The sequence below is a fragment of the Sesamum indicum genome, linkage group LG7 (assembly GCF_026168435.1).
Source record: "Sesamum indicum cultivar Baizhima isolate 11 linkage group LG7, ASM2616843v1, whole genome shotgun sequence".
NCBI classification, from domain to species: Eukaryota; Viridiplantae; Streptophyta; class Magnoliopsida; order Lamiales; family Pedaliaceae; genus Sesamum; species Sesamum indicum.
Window position 1 is genome coordinate 13,743,110 of NC_142663.1, and position 14,199 is coordinate 13,757,308.

The 14,199-nt window shown below is 36.9% G+C and overlaps 3 protein-coding genes across 5 annotated transcripts; 2 read left to right on the top strand and 1 right to left on the bottom strand.

The window, feature by feature from the left end:
- Nucleotides 1-536: 536 nt before the first annotated feature.
- LOC105166681 (large ribosomal subunit protein eL36y) lies at nucleotides 537-2,219 on the top strand. The gene is made up of 4 exons (XM_011086124.3): nucleotides 537-689; nucleotides 1,013-1,122; nucleotides 1,609-1,808; nucleotides 2,002-2,219. Exons 2-4 carry the CDS (start codon nucleotides 1,021-1,023, stop codon nucleotides 2,030-2,032), a joined length of 333 nt encoding a protein of 110 aa, XP_011084426.1. The 5' UTR covers nucleotides 537-689; nucleotides 1,013-1,020; the 3' UTR covers nucleotides 2,033-2,219.
- A 574-nt stretch (nucleotides 2,220-2,793) lies between these two features.
- LOC105166682 (GPI-anchored adhesin-like protein) lies at nucleotides 2,794-8,645 on the bottom strand. Of its 2 annotated transcripts, XM_011086125.3 has the most exons (11): nucleotides 8,103-8,644; nucleotides 7,571-7,657; nucleotides 7,082-7,222; nucleotides 6,207-6,952; nucleotides 5,288-5,376; nucleotides 5,079-5,182; nucleotides 4,886-4,979; nucleotides 4,396-4,471; nucleotides 4,183-4,297; nucleotides 3,570-4,101; nucleotides 2,794-3,482 (listed from the first exon to the last, which is right to left on the bottom strand). In XM_011086125.3, the coding sequence occupies exons 1-11, from the start codon at nucleotides 8,407-8,409 to the stop codon at nucleotides 3,011-3,013; spliced, it is 2,763 nt and encodes a 920-aa protein (XP_011084427.1). In that variant the 5' UTR covers nucleotides 8,410-8,644; the 3' UTR covers nucleotides 2,794-3,010. The 2 variants fall into 2 exon arrangements, with proteins under 2 accessions (XP_011084427.1, XP_020550970.1); XM_020695311.2 differs by having other exon boundaries at nucleotides 6,207-7,222; nucleotides 8,103-8,645.
- A 1,473-nt stretch (nucleotides 8,646-10,118) lies between these two features.
- Nucleotides 10,119-13,550, top strand: SPPL1 (SIGNAL PEPTIDE PEPTIDASE-LIKE 1). Of its 2 annotated transcripts, none has more exons than XM_011086123.3 (5): nucleotides 10,119-10,263; nucleotides 10,947-11,000; nucleotides 11,086-11,946; nucleotides 12,716-12,916; nucleotides 13,193-13,550. In XM_011086123.3, exons 3-5 carry the CDS (start codon nucleotides 11,149-11,151, stop codon nucleotides 13,307-13,309), a joined length of 1,116 nt encoding a protein of 371 aa, XP_011084425.1. In that variant the 5' UTR covers nucleotides 10,119-10,263; nucleotides 10,947-11,000; nucleotides 11,086-11,148; the 3' UTR covers nucleotides 13,310-13,550. The 2 variants fall into 2 exon arrangements, with proteins under 2 accessions (XP_011084425.1, XP_020551125.1); XM_020695466.2 differs by lacking the exon at nucleotides 10,119-10,263 and adding an exon at nucleotides 10,323-10,462.
- The last annotated feature ends 649 nt before the right edge of the window (nucleotides 13,551-14,199 follow it).

Sequence of the window (14,199 nt, forward strand, 5' to 3'; positions counted from 1 at the left end):
TAATAAGTAAAATATTAAAATTACCGATGTAAAAGTTAGAAGAAAGTTTCCTATATATAATGATGGAAAATAAAGATACGTTTGAGGGTAATAAGGTACTTCGGAGAAGTTTGAAGGACAGCTGCGATGTTACGATAATTAATGTTAGAAGCATACTCGATATATGTACATAATTGTATGACAACTACAATATACTAATATAATTGTACATGTGATTAACTCTATACTAAAACCTACAAAAACTTACAAAGTGTGATTTTGATGATTATCAGGTCGGACGAGACTAAACTTTCTAAAAACTACAAATATTGAATTGAGTTAAAAAATTAATTAAATTGGTCTTACATAAATTAAGTCAATAATATTTATTTTCAAATACCAAAAGTTATTGGGCTTCGCCTTTCGGCCCACAAAATGAGGATAACATTTGGATGGGCTTACATAATAATTAATCATGAAGATTGAGACGGAGTCCAGCACAAATAGCCCAATTAAAAGCCCACATCCAGCCCTAATCTCAGAAACGAGTCAAAACCCAGTTTTACCCTGGTACAATTCTTGAATCCCAACCATGTCCTCAGTCTTCAAGTTCATATAAAACAACAGGTCCCCCATAAACCCTAGTTTCTTTTCCTTCACCCTCCGCCTCGGAATTTTAGCGGCGTACTGCAGACAGATCGGAGAAAAAGGTACGACCATTTATACAACATCGGAAATATACGTATGTGATTTTATTTATACGCTCGTTGTTTCTCCTTGCAAATTTTTGGTGTATAGCAACAAGTAGCAATCTTTGTACATTTTGTATGTGCTGTTTGTGTCTATGTTGTGTGTATTCTGAAGAAAGTTGACGACTTCTTAGTGAGTTTTTGTTTCCTAAACCATTGCTGTATATTAAGCTGCATCTATATAGGTTGCTTAATTGTAATGGAATTTGAGAGAAATACACACATTTGTTGATTGGAGGATTGATAGGCGAAAAACTAAACTACGGTTGCTTGTTTGGATGTAGGTAAGGTGATGGCTCCGAAGCAGCCAAACAGTGGGTTGTTTGTAGGTTTAAAGAAGGGGCATGTTGTTACCCCAAAGGAACTAGCACCACGCCCGTCTGACAGGAAAGGGGTAAGTTCTATTAGTTGCTCATTGGTAGTTAATGTCATGGAGTTTTATTCTATATCATTATGTGAATTAATATGTATTAGCTTGTTTGACCTATTAGTTATGCTATATACAGCTGAAATTTGCACTTAAGTTTATAGAAGATGAGAACAAGAAAGGTGAATTGATTGATCACATGCAATGTTTTGTTACTTTGATCATGGTTTCTCTACAGAAATGGAGATATAAATCTTTCCAACCAAAATTAAAATTGATTTTCTTTATAAGCTGAATTGTGGATCCAAACTCATTACGAGCCTCAATTGAAAGTTTAGATTGCTCTTAGTATGAATTTCTTGGCGCTTTCAGAAATATGCTAAATCCGTATTTTATCTTGGTTGAGAAAAGTTGGGATGGCATCGTCCTTTCTCTCTACATGGTTGCACTGTGCAGTATGACCCTATTCCTTCTTCATTCATTTTTTTCCCTGTTTAATCTACAAAAATATAGAAAACAAGCAAGAGAGTGCATTTTGCAAGGAGTCTTATCAGAGAAGTTGCTGGATTTGCTCCTTATGAGAAGAGGATCACTGAACTTCTTAAAGTTGGGAAGGACAAGCGTGCTCTGAAGGTAGCCAAGAGAAAGTTGGGCACCCACAAGAGGGCTAAGAAGAAGAGAGAGGAGATGGCTAGCGCTCTCCGCAAGATGAGGTGATTTACTGCGAATCCTTTGGCTTCTCTTTCTTGCTAGTGCTGGGAATTTTTCAGGTTTTTTTATTGTTTCATTCTTATCTTAAAGGTGAGGTATCATTTATAAAATGCCTTGGCTTCCCTGTCGATATGCTCAGTTTAGACATAGTGATTTGTACATCCCGTCACTGACTAGATTTGGGGATTCATACAGGGCTGCTGGAGGTGGTGAGAAGAAGAAGTGAAGTGAGTTTCCATTGGCCTTGTGCCTTACGAGATAAATGATTAGAAGACAGTTTCATTTAGCTTTGATGTATTATCTTCATCTTTTTGCAGAATTTGCAATCACAAACTTGTCTTTGGCTTTAGCACCAGCTTATATTCCATTTTTGCATCTCTGATTATATAAATGAGACGTGACTGATTTTCCTATGAGCGACGAGCCCAAAGCCAATGCTTACTATTTGCTTTTGCCATAAGTCTGTGAATTGGGAATGACGATGAAGTGCAGCAAACAAGTGTTTTGGCCTGTCATCAGGTTATTTGATACCATTACGTGGGTTGAAGTCATTAGAAGTCACGTAAGCAATTGAAGTCAAGTTGCATGGCTTGCTCAAAATCTTGATATGAGCGTAAGAGGGTAGAAGTATTTGGTCTCAATGACTCAAGCTGCTTTGTTAGCCATGAATTGTTTTACTTTGAAGATAATGTTGTACCCGGGATTTTGGATACGAAGGGGTTGTCAGGACTAGTGGTGGTCTGGAAGTGCACGCTAAACTAACTTCTGTTTTCAGAGAGCCATGCCAAATTGATATATAAAAAATTACAAAGAGAGTATCTAGTCCCGGCCCTGTTAAAAAATTGATTATCTGAGTGAACCTTGTGATTAAGTCATCCTTTGGACCATAGTTGAACAGCATCTAAGGCTCTTTTGTGATTCCCTTTCTTAGACAAGTAAAGACACGAGTATTTACTTAATTTGGTACCTCGTGTGTTCAAGCTCATCTCCAGAACTACTCGCAGGACATGACAACCATTTCACAAAAGAGGTGTTGTGTTTGTACAATTTCCTTTCACAGAAATTACTTGGTACATTATTCTCATCCCATCAGAATCTTATAATCAATTTTCTTATGCTCCATTTTGGAAATGGACAAAAACAGCAGAAGAATGGGTGAATTATACTCTCAGAAAGGATTGACGTGCAGAAATGGCAGACGTAATCATGTCTTGAACTTCTGTGACAATCTCTCAACACCTTCTTTCCAATCTCCAGCAGCTCGTTTCACGCTTTCCTTAACAGTTGAAGTAAATCCAGCAGATGTATTCTGCACCCTTTGTAAAGAGCTTTCCAATTTTGATTTGGCAGCATCTTGTAGCTCCCCTGCCCTTTCCTTCAAATTTGATATCAATAGGACTATCTTCTCAATGACTCTATTAATTGTATCTTTGCATTTTCCTCTTACTTCATCGGCCATTTTCTTAAGTTTGTCCACTAAGTTCTCAGACCTTTCAATGGTTTCTTCGACTGAGAACTGCTTTCCAGCAGCAAGCCATGTAGCTCCAGCTTCAGCTTCCTCACGTAGGTCACTGTCAACCACAACTTTTATGCCTTGCCTCTCCCATCGGTCTCTAGCCTCATCCAGAGCTTTCGCTTGTTCCCTTGCCCTCTTTGCCTCATCTTCGGCCCATGCCCTGGATAAAAATAATAAAGACAAAAGCTTATTGAAGCTTGATATTAGCACAAAGGATAAAAATGGAAAAAGAAAAAAAAAATCTCACCTAGCCATGGACAAGGCTTTCCGCTCAACTTCCAGTTCATACTGTAACCGTGTTATCTCCTGACTCTCGGTTTCAGCATCTCTTCGAAGTTTGTTCAGCCTTTCTTTTTCATATGAAATCTCCAATTTATCATTCATAAGTGTCTGCAACTGTTCCTCCACCTCCCGCCTCAACCTTGAGAACAGTTCCATTTCTGAATCAACAGCTGCACGTTCTTTCATTAGCGAAAGATTTTCCTCCTCCCTCTTAGCCCTCAGTTTCTCCACTTCTCTCCTTGTTTCCTCAGCCAACTTCTCAACAGCATAAATCTTTTCCTTTTCCAGGGCAAGCTCCTTCTCGTAACTTGCATTTAGATCCTTCTCAACTTGAGCAACCAGAGCACTATGTGCAGCAACAGCCTTTTCTGCCATAGATTCAGCTTCAATTCGTGCAAGTTCCTCACTTACAATTGCAGAAGCTTCACCAGTTGAAAGTGCAATGGCGGCCTGTGCTTTTGTCACAGGTTTTTCTGGCTGGAAAAGTCTTGTATATCCTGTCACATAAGAAGGTAGAATAACTCTTGATGCATAAGAGACGCACATGCCTGAAGGACACTTATGTGGATGAAACTCACCGAATGCTAGGGTTATGATACCCTGCTCTCCAGCTGCTAAGTCAGCTACAAGTGCAGGCCAGGCATCTGGATGGATCTTGTCAATATCAATGAAGCCTGATACATGCTGCAAGGTCTAATTGCAGCAAAAGGCAGTTGGAAATATAAATTTATCAATCTCAATGCTATCTGCAATAGGTGAATCAAACAAACTCATTTTCAACATTGTATAACCTTTCTGTCGACTATTGGTAACTGCCTTTTCTCTAGGGCCATCTTCCAACTCACAAGATCCTGACGTGATAGAGGGCTGCAACATAAAATATGATGAATATTTGAACCACTTGAAAATGAATTCTTGTGCAGGAATAGCCACATGACAAATGACACAGGAATCAAGTTGAGGAACAAGTGCAAACACAAGTTCTAATGAGTCAGAGAAAGTCTTGGTCAACTAACAGGTGAATCCAGTGAACAAACAATTACTGCAATGTTCAATTTAGAAACACGATATTGTGGGGAGAGTAATAATACTAAAAGAACAAGGAAACAGGTCAGGAACTTCACTCCCACAAACCAGCACAGACCACATAACCATTAACAGCCCTCTCTAGTCTAGCCTCTAAGTATCAACATAGTTATGCTACAAGTAAATCAAGAATTTAAAATAAAGGCTAACTCAATAGAAGGAGATAGTGGGTTCACGAACAACAATTAGGCATACCTTTCAGGAGAGAAGAATAAAGGACTTGGGTCTTCATCTGTCTGCATATCACGTCTTGAAAGCTTGCTGGCAATAAGTCCAGCTTCTGCCAAGCCTGACAATAACCAAACTCCTTCAGAGACTAAAATTCAACACGAACGACAACAATTGGATGAGAAAACCTCCGGATAGTCGCCCAATATCTAATGTTAACCTTGAATGGATGGAAAATCAGGGTCTTCAGGTGTAATGTCATCAAATGCAAGTTCAGAAACGTTTTCAATGTACATAGCAGGATAGACTTTTGAAGTTGTGTTCCTACAATAATCAAAAGGAAGTCAAAATCTATAATACAGCTTCTTAATTTCACTTGTAGTAATTTTTAATCTTCTGTTGCCCCTACTACAACAGCAGAGTTATCACCTGGAAAGAGCACTGCTGGCTAAAACCAACCAACGAGCATACTCCCGACGAGTACATAAATCTCCAGGTTGAATATCGTCCTCGATCACCTAGCAGAGCTCAGGAAATTAAGAATCAGGTCCAAATCTTCACAAGTAGTTCAACTCTGGCAGCTGAATCTCTAGACCATTGGAAATGCATACTAAACTTTGACATAAAGATAAAATATTGTAATTTTCGTTGCATTTTCCTAATCAAAGGAACTATCAGATAATGACAAAAATAAAAGTTACTGGTGATACCTAACAGATGAGAATTCTCGCACTTGCTAAATATATACCAGTGTATGCTGTGATTTTTCCATTTTCATCATCTCAAAATTTTTGTTCCATACGAATGACTTCCTTAAATAAAAACTCCCACCACAGTTGGGAAATAAAAGTAGAAAACCCAAGGGTCAACTGGGCTTTTCTGCCTCTGGAGAGGTTATTGACACCTTGCTTTTTATAAACACAACTCAATTGGTCAGTTCTAATGAACTCAAAAGCTGCTCAAGCAACATTTGGAAGATACTCTCATCTGAGTTCTTCAAACTCACACTCTTATGCTCAATACAACCTTCTCTCCTTCCTTTCAGTCACTAGCTCAGAATGACTTGCATAAAACTCACAGGATTCATCAGTCTCCTCTGTTTCTCTTTTCCAGCAAAGAAATTACAAATACAAAAATATCAGTTGTGCTACTCAATACACAGATGTTCGTAAACAACTTCGGCGATCCACCTTAAACAAATACAGTTGATTAAATGATTTGCATACTTCCCCGACAACCAAGTTAAATTTGATCTTTGAATGCAACATGGGTAAAACCTTGAGCAATTTGAGACCAAATGTCACCTTGCCAAAGCAGAATTGAGTTGCTAAAGCAATGTTTGGCATACCTTTAAAACTTGCAAAGCAGATAATGCCTGACTTTGAAGCTGATCGACAACAGCAGGCACCAAAACCTTTCCTGGCAGAACCTGCAGAGCTGCAGAGACAACAGATGGAGCAGGTATGCCAGCTGAAGTGAAAAAGTTTCCAGGATTTGCAGATTCAGAAAAGGATCTTCTAACATTGATATCATTATAATCAGTTTCAAGGTTTTCATTTCCAGATTGATACGTTACTTCTGGTACCAAAGGTGCCACCGTTGATGCAGTTCCATTCAGAATTTTCCCTACTGCAGATTTATCATCCTCATCAACCAAAACATCCACTGTCAAAAGTTCTTTACTTGACTCCATATCTCTGGTTGAAATCACACTTCCAGACTCCACAAGGTCTTGGATAATGCTTGATTGAGTAACTGCATCAGACTCTAATTCGACCGAGCTATTCAAAATTGAAGGATCAACAGAAGCAGGATCTAGTGACATGCCCGACTGTTCCCAGTCATTAAAGTTGGATGCCTCATTTGGATGACCAGTAATTTCAGAATTAGCATCAAATGCAGATGGCTCTAAGATTTTGGCATCAGCAGGATCCTCGGTTTTCGGTTCAATGGGGTTTCCAGAAGCTACACTGCTATTATTACTCTGAATCCTTGGCACATCAAAGGAGCCATCAGCTATATCGGACATAGGTGGTTTATCAGTGGATTCAGGAGAAACCTGACTGTCACTGCTAACTGATTCTGTTTGAGCAGCTGTTGCAATGGAGGCATTATTCATGAGATCACCATCAACAGATGACTGCCTCAAACCACTATCATCACTAATTCTATTTTCAATAGCCTCCCTATTTTCTTTATATAAGGAAGAATCGTCATCTTTACCTGTCTTGCTTTCTTCACCACCACTCTCCAACATCCCAAGTTTCTCCTTACTTTTCTCCTCTTCAGCCTCATCCTCATAGTTATCCGATGACAATGACTTTTCTTGTTGTGTTGTTAAGGGCTCCATTTCTTTTTTAACTCCTGTACATAAGAATCCGTCCATTTAGAACAAACTACCAATTAGATTGTAAACGAAAAAAGGCAGAGACTCCAGAGAAACACATACTAGTCATAACCACAAGAAAAAATTGGTGAAGGTATATCTATTATTAGAAAATTTATATTATTTCCTCGGATCCATCGTAAAAATTATTCAAATGGAATCCTTTTAGTACCATGCTCTTGTCAAGTGAGCAATCCTTATACCACATTTGTTAGAGAAATTGTGATAGGTCCAATAGCTTCCATTTGTGATTTGTTTTATGCAGCGCCATCCGTTCATCACAGAACAATGTTAACAATTCAAATACAAAAGAATAATATACTCACCTGAAGTACTCTTTTTACTTATAGAGAGTGCAGCAAAAGTGAGGCCAACAAGTAGAATAACCCCAGCAGCTCCTGCTCCTAGTATTCCTGAAAGTAAACTACTTCACAAGTGTTATCAGTCTACAAGAGGACAAATCAGAAAAAGAATTCTATATTTAGATGGACATATTTACCAAAAACGGCACCCAAAACTAATAGGCCTCCGCTTTTGATTTTATATTAGAAAACCTATCTATACAAAACGGACAGAAAACTTATACATGAAAATCGCACAATTCTATCGACTGAAAAATAAAGGAAACGCCCCCCTCAACGCACGGCAGTTCTAGTAACTGGCCAAAGCAATCGAATAAGAACATGGGGAAGCCAAAGTTTAGTTGACACTAACATAACACAAAATGTTTTAGCACTCCAATCAATGAAATGTATCTCAAAAGTCAAAACCATTTTCATTACATACCGAAGTCAATCATAATTAAACAAGTAGCCGTTAAAATGGCCAGAAACATAAAAACAAATAACACGCTCTCACCTACAAGCGATTGCTTGCGCTTCGAATCACCAGACTCTGGTTCACCATCGGCATTGGCCCAACCAGACAAATCATCAGCTGAAGAATTCGCATTAACCCAAGAGGAATTTCCAGAGCTACGTTGTCCCACTCCATTACTGCCAACCGCACTGCTACGTACCACCACCGACACGAAATTCAAACTGCGCCGTTCGAGCTCTGGCAACCGCGTCCGCACAAACGCAAATGGATACTTCCGGCTCCCGAGTGCCAATTTGAGCTGAAACGAGCTCGGACAAAACGTCATCGTGGTAGTCAACGCATTCATCTCCCGGATTCTAGTAAAATCTCAATCTCGGTGAAGTGCAGCGTCGACGTCACCGAAAACCGTTCCAGGTATTCTCCGTGTAGCTCCAAAATGTTGAATTCCAATGCGAAAATAGGAGTTTTCTAGTGGATAATTGCTAGGGTTTTTTGATCGATCTTCGATTAGGGTTTTGCATCTGAGTGTCTATCTGTACATATGTATCTCTTCTCCATCTTATCCAACGGACCGGTAAATAGAGTATATTACAGTCTAGCTTCATTTCTCCTACCAAAATTGTCGATTCAATTAAAACAAAATAATAATAATAATAATAAATTACAAAAATACACATATAAATGGGCTAATTAGTTATTAATTTTAAAAATACTAACCTCCGTAGCACATAATAAATTGTTGGAAATAATTTGTATAATCAATTGCTTTGTTCTTATATTAAAAAATATTGCAGTATGAAAATGAATTTTTTATCCCAAAATAAAATTCAAAAAACATTTTTTTTAAGATAAAACCAAAATATAAAATGTTTAATGTATTAATTTTCATAACAAATTATAATATAATTGATTAAAATAATGTTTATTCTATAGATTTTTGTTATCCATAAATGTTTCCACTTGTAAGTTTATTAGAGTATCCATAGAAAGATACATTTAAATTTATTTATAATTTTATTTTTCTAATATATGTTTTTTCAAATAATATATTACTAAATTTGTGGAGAAAACGTATTGGCAAAATAAAAAAGATTTACATTTTCAGATAATTTAGAAAATTAAAAATATTTATTGCTTATGGCGTTTTAAAATTGACCATAAAAAATGGATGAATACCATTTTTGATCCCTCGACTATGCTACTTATCCGAATTTGGTCCTCACGTTTCCTCTTATTAAACTTAGTCCATCGTATTTGAAGATTCCATCAAATTTGGTTATTGTTGTTAAAAATTCTTCAAAACTAATGAATTTACCTAAAACAAATCATGTAATGATTAAGAAGTGTTCAAACTTTGGTGTTTCTGGTGAAAAATATGTGGCCTCATCACTCCACAAAACATATTTCCAAATCATCGGTGACATGAATGTAAGGTTTTTTTTTATGATTATAATTGACGATGTTGTGTTATATGGCGTTGTTTGGATTTATTTATTTTTTGATTGGTTATATTTTAATTTTTTGTTATCAGGATATATAAAATTTTTATAGGAGTTTTAAGACGGCTATCATAATGATTGATTTTGAGATGTTTTTTTTTAATATACTTTGTTTTATTTTATTAATAATAATTATTTTATTTCAACAAAAAATGCATAGAATGTGTTTGGTGAAATGGTGAGGGCACTTTATCTCCAACAAAAGTGCCCGGGTTTGAACTCATTTCAATACTTACACAATTTTTTTTTTTTGGACAAAAATCGGTTAGTTTTGTCGAATTTTTAATGACAATGACCAAATTTTTGATGAGATTTTCAGATGTGAGGGACTAAATCTTATGAGAAGAAAATATAAGGGACCATATTCAAATAAGTGGCATAGTTAAAGGACCAAAAGTAATATTTATACTTTGAAAATCAGCAAAACTGTAAATGGGCTTCAAGTGAACGAGCCATCTGGCTGGTGCTCCGTCCAGCCCACTATTATTACCCAAAATGGCCCAAGTTCTCTATTACCCTCATGGCTTAATTCGTATTTCCACAACTTCGATGAACTAATTGATAAATTACTCGAAATATTTGGGTGAAAGTGAAAATATAAAAAATATCGGTCCATTACGTCTCACTCTCGGCAGTGATTCAGTCCTTGCTTTGCTCGTCGCGGAAAATCTCTTTCGCCTTCCAAGAATTTCAAGTCAAAGGTGATCTTATTCTTTGAATAGACCCCTTGCATTTGACTAAGTATTTGATTTTTTATCTACGATTTTCTTTTCTTCGGTTTCTGCATAGGATCTGTCTGTTCCTAAATTTGTTTGGTTGATGCCTATTTTTCTTGTTCACGGTTGAGTATTTTAGTCAACTCTTTGTGATTCTGCTGAAGCCCATCAGTATTTTAATGATGTAATGTATTTTGTGCTAAATTCGTCTGGTTATTTTTCTCCTTGTCTACCTTTTGGGTTATTTTTCTTTTTTTTTGTTGTTGTTTTGATTTGGGTTTCAGAGGTGTGTGTGTTGGTGGGGGGGGGGGGGGATGAAGAGAGAGGTGACGTGTTTTGCTCTCCGCTTGCTTCTGAATGGTCAAGTTTTGCTGGTAAAATTGATGAGTTGTGATGGAAATCTTTCAACAAGGGGTTGAGTCAGAAAAGATGTTAAGAAAAGAAAGGGAAATAATGTGCAATCTTTATGGTTTATTTTTGCTCATTCTAAGCAATCTTTTTGATGTTCAGCTTAGATTGTTTCTTCATTGAGATATGATGTTTGTTATTGTTAGTAGCCTTAGAATTGTGTATTTGCTTCTTTGATGTTGTTGATTCGGAATTATTTGGTACTTTATCATGTGGGCACAATTTCTTATTCATGAAATTATGCCTTTTCATATTTGCAGGTATTTCTCTGGTCAAATGACAGCAGATAAGAAAGCATTATCCATTAGCTGCTGGTGATTGTCGAGAATTTTGTGCAATCTTTTCATACAATCTCCAAAGGGAAAAAGTTTTATGCAGTCTGGTCCTTATTGTTGACAGGAAGGTGCTTTTTAGGTGGTTTAAGACTATTTTTTTGACTTAGAGAAGTGGATCTTTTCAAACATGGAGCCTCTTTGGAAGCTCACTTATTTGCTGGAACCATCTTCAGTCACCCTCTTTGTCACAGCCATAGTAGTGTCATATGCATCTGCTTCTAGAGCTCTGAATTATGGGAAGGAAATGGAGCGGAACCGTGACCTGTCAGAAGCTTCCATCACTTTAGATAGGTCTCAGGCACTGATGATACCGATAATGAGCTCTTGCAGCTTGCTTTTTATGTTCTATTTGTTTTCTTCTGTCTCTCAACTTCTCACTGCTTTTACTGCTGTTGCCTCTGCATCAGCCTTATACTTTTGCCTATCACCATATATTGCTCAGGTCAAGTCAAGATTTAGCTTATCTGACCCATATGTATCGCGGTGTTGTTCCAAGTCATTTACAAGGATCCAAAGTGTTCTAGTATTTCTCTGTGTTGCTTTAGTTGTGGCATGGCTTGTTTCTGGGCACTGGATATTGAACAACTTGTTGGGTATCTCTCTCTGTATCGCTTTTGTCAGCCATGTTCGACTTCCCAATATCAAGATCTGTGCTGTGCTCCTTGTATGTCTGTTTGTCTATGACGTATTCTGGGTTTTCTATTCAGAGAGGTTTTTTGGGGCAAACGTTATGGTATCAGTTGCGACACAGCAAGCATCTAATCCAGTCCACACAGTAGCTAATAGTCTGAGTCTTCCTGGATTACAGTTAATAACAAAAAAACTTGAGTTGCCCGTCAAGATTGTCTTCCCCAGGAATATGTTAGGCGGTGCAGTACCCGGAAATAATGTATCTGACTATATGATGCTTGGTCTTGGTGACATGGTAAGATTATCATGCCACTCGAATTGGTTTCGAATTCCTGTTGTTAGACATGTTTGACTTAGTTGTGCTTGATGTGACTGCTTATGTTAGTGCCGAATCTGCAGATTAACTTTTGCCTACTTACTTTCCCCCTTAACTGTCGGTCCCCCATAATGCAGTAGTAGCATGTACATTGCCGATACTCCTGCCTCAGAATTGATCTCTGATTAACTTTTGGTTTCTTTGTGTACTATATTGAGTCTGAATGTTTGATCATTTTAGTCATTGATCTTTTAATGTTTTTGGTGAACTGAAGTAATTAAAGGAGTAAAATATTTTACTGGGCAAATGTAGTGAATGCTCATTTTGCTTTTCCACGACCTGATAGTTTCTTTTAGCATCTGTTCCTCTTTGGAACTATGGAGCAATTTTCATATGCTACTGAGATTGATCTTGGTTGAGCTTTTCAGTTTGTGGAGCTTTTAGATATAGTTGGACTCTTCCAGTAATTAACATTTTCGTATTATCTCATCATTTACGTTAAGTTCTTCCGCTATAAACTTATCTTAGACTCAATCAATAACTTCCTAATATTGTTGTTTACCTTCAGTGGTTTGCCATGGTAACCGTTCTCTTACCATGAGTAGGTATTCAAGGATTCTCTAGGGTCTGTCTTCAGTAGTTTTCTGCTATTTCTTTGTCTTTTGTTTTGCTCTAAGACATTTACCTGCTTAAGAAATATGGTTGACAACAAACTGAGCAGTTACGTTTCTCTATATCTGTCTTGTAGGCTATTCCATCGATGCTTTTAGCACTGGTTCTCTGTTTTGATCATAGAAAAAGCCGGGATTCCACAACTTCCTTGGATGTACAATCTTCAAAAGGGTTCAAGTACTTTTGGCATGCCCTTTCCGGGTATGCTATTGGCCTGTTTACTGCCTTAGCAGCTGGCATCTTGACACGTTCACCTCAACCAGCACTTCTGTACCTGGTAAGCATGTGCAGGACTTTTCTAATTTTTTTCCTTCAATGATTTCCTCCACAACTCTGCTACATTAGTCAGGTCATAGTGACTGAATAAGGGATTGAAGTGATGCCCATTCCCCAAACAGTATATACTGCATATCACTAAGATTGTGATGCATGTTAAAAGTGGATCACGAAAACCCAGAACTTGCATTCGTCCTGTTCTTCTATCATTGAATATGGAAGTACCTAATGAAGCTTTGCAATTCTCATTTTCTAGCCATTTATATGACGAATGCAGGTACCTTGTACATTGGGGCCGATAATCATCCTCTCTTGGATGAAGAAGGATTTAGCAGAGTTGTGGGAAGGAACTGCGACAAATCTAAATGAGAAAGCCCATTCCCCAGGAGTATGAGCTAATCGTGGGTTGGCCTTCAGCACATCAGCCCTCCGCTTTGATACTGTAAAAAGTTCAGTGGGCTAACCTGCTCTACCTGAACAACCATTTAAACTAGACAATCAAAGAATTGGCGGTGGACTAGGCTATTGAAGGAAGTTTATCTTCCACCATATCAGTATTACATAACACACTATAAAAGGCTACATTTCATGGAAATATGCATTCGAATATACTTTTCTGGAGAATTTTGGTCGCATTTTTGTCTGTGATATATGGTGCTTGGGTTAATATTTGCTCGTCTGAGCCATCAGATTTTGGAAACTCAACCTCAATTTTCCTCATAAAAGAAAGAGAAGGGGCGGGGAGTAGTTCTAATGATGTACCATTTTCATAATTTCTGAAAAATTTATTAAATTTTGGGGAATGTATGTGTAGCCATTTATGAGCTTTAGATGGTGAATTTTCAAAGTATATAAATGTCCATGTTAATAAAAATTAACAGATTACATTGAACATGTAAAAGTAGAAGAAATTTATGGATCGTTGTGATGAAAGATATATAACTGGAAAATTTTAATAAATTTCATTTACTCTGTAATCTATGGATGCAAAAATGATAATAATTTAATTAAACACGAGGAGGATAAAAGAGGCAAGAAATGTAAATAAAAATATTTTAATTTAAGCTTTAACACTTAAGAAATAGAATTAAATTCCACTATTTTATTTACAGGAATAATTATACCATTATTTGAAATTTTGTGTAATTATATGTAATTTTTTTACGGTGTAAAAAGTTACACTTAGTATATTTGAGATTTATTTTCGCTTACCAAATAAATCAATTTATTAGTAATATTTACTAATTTATTGATATGTAATAAAAAGAATAAATTTATATTTAT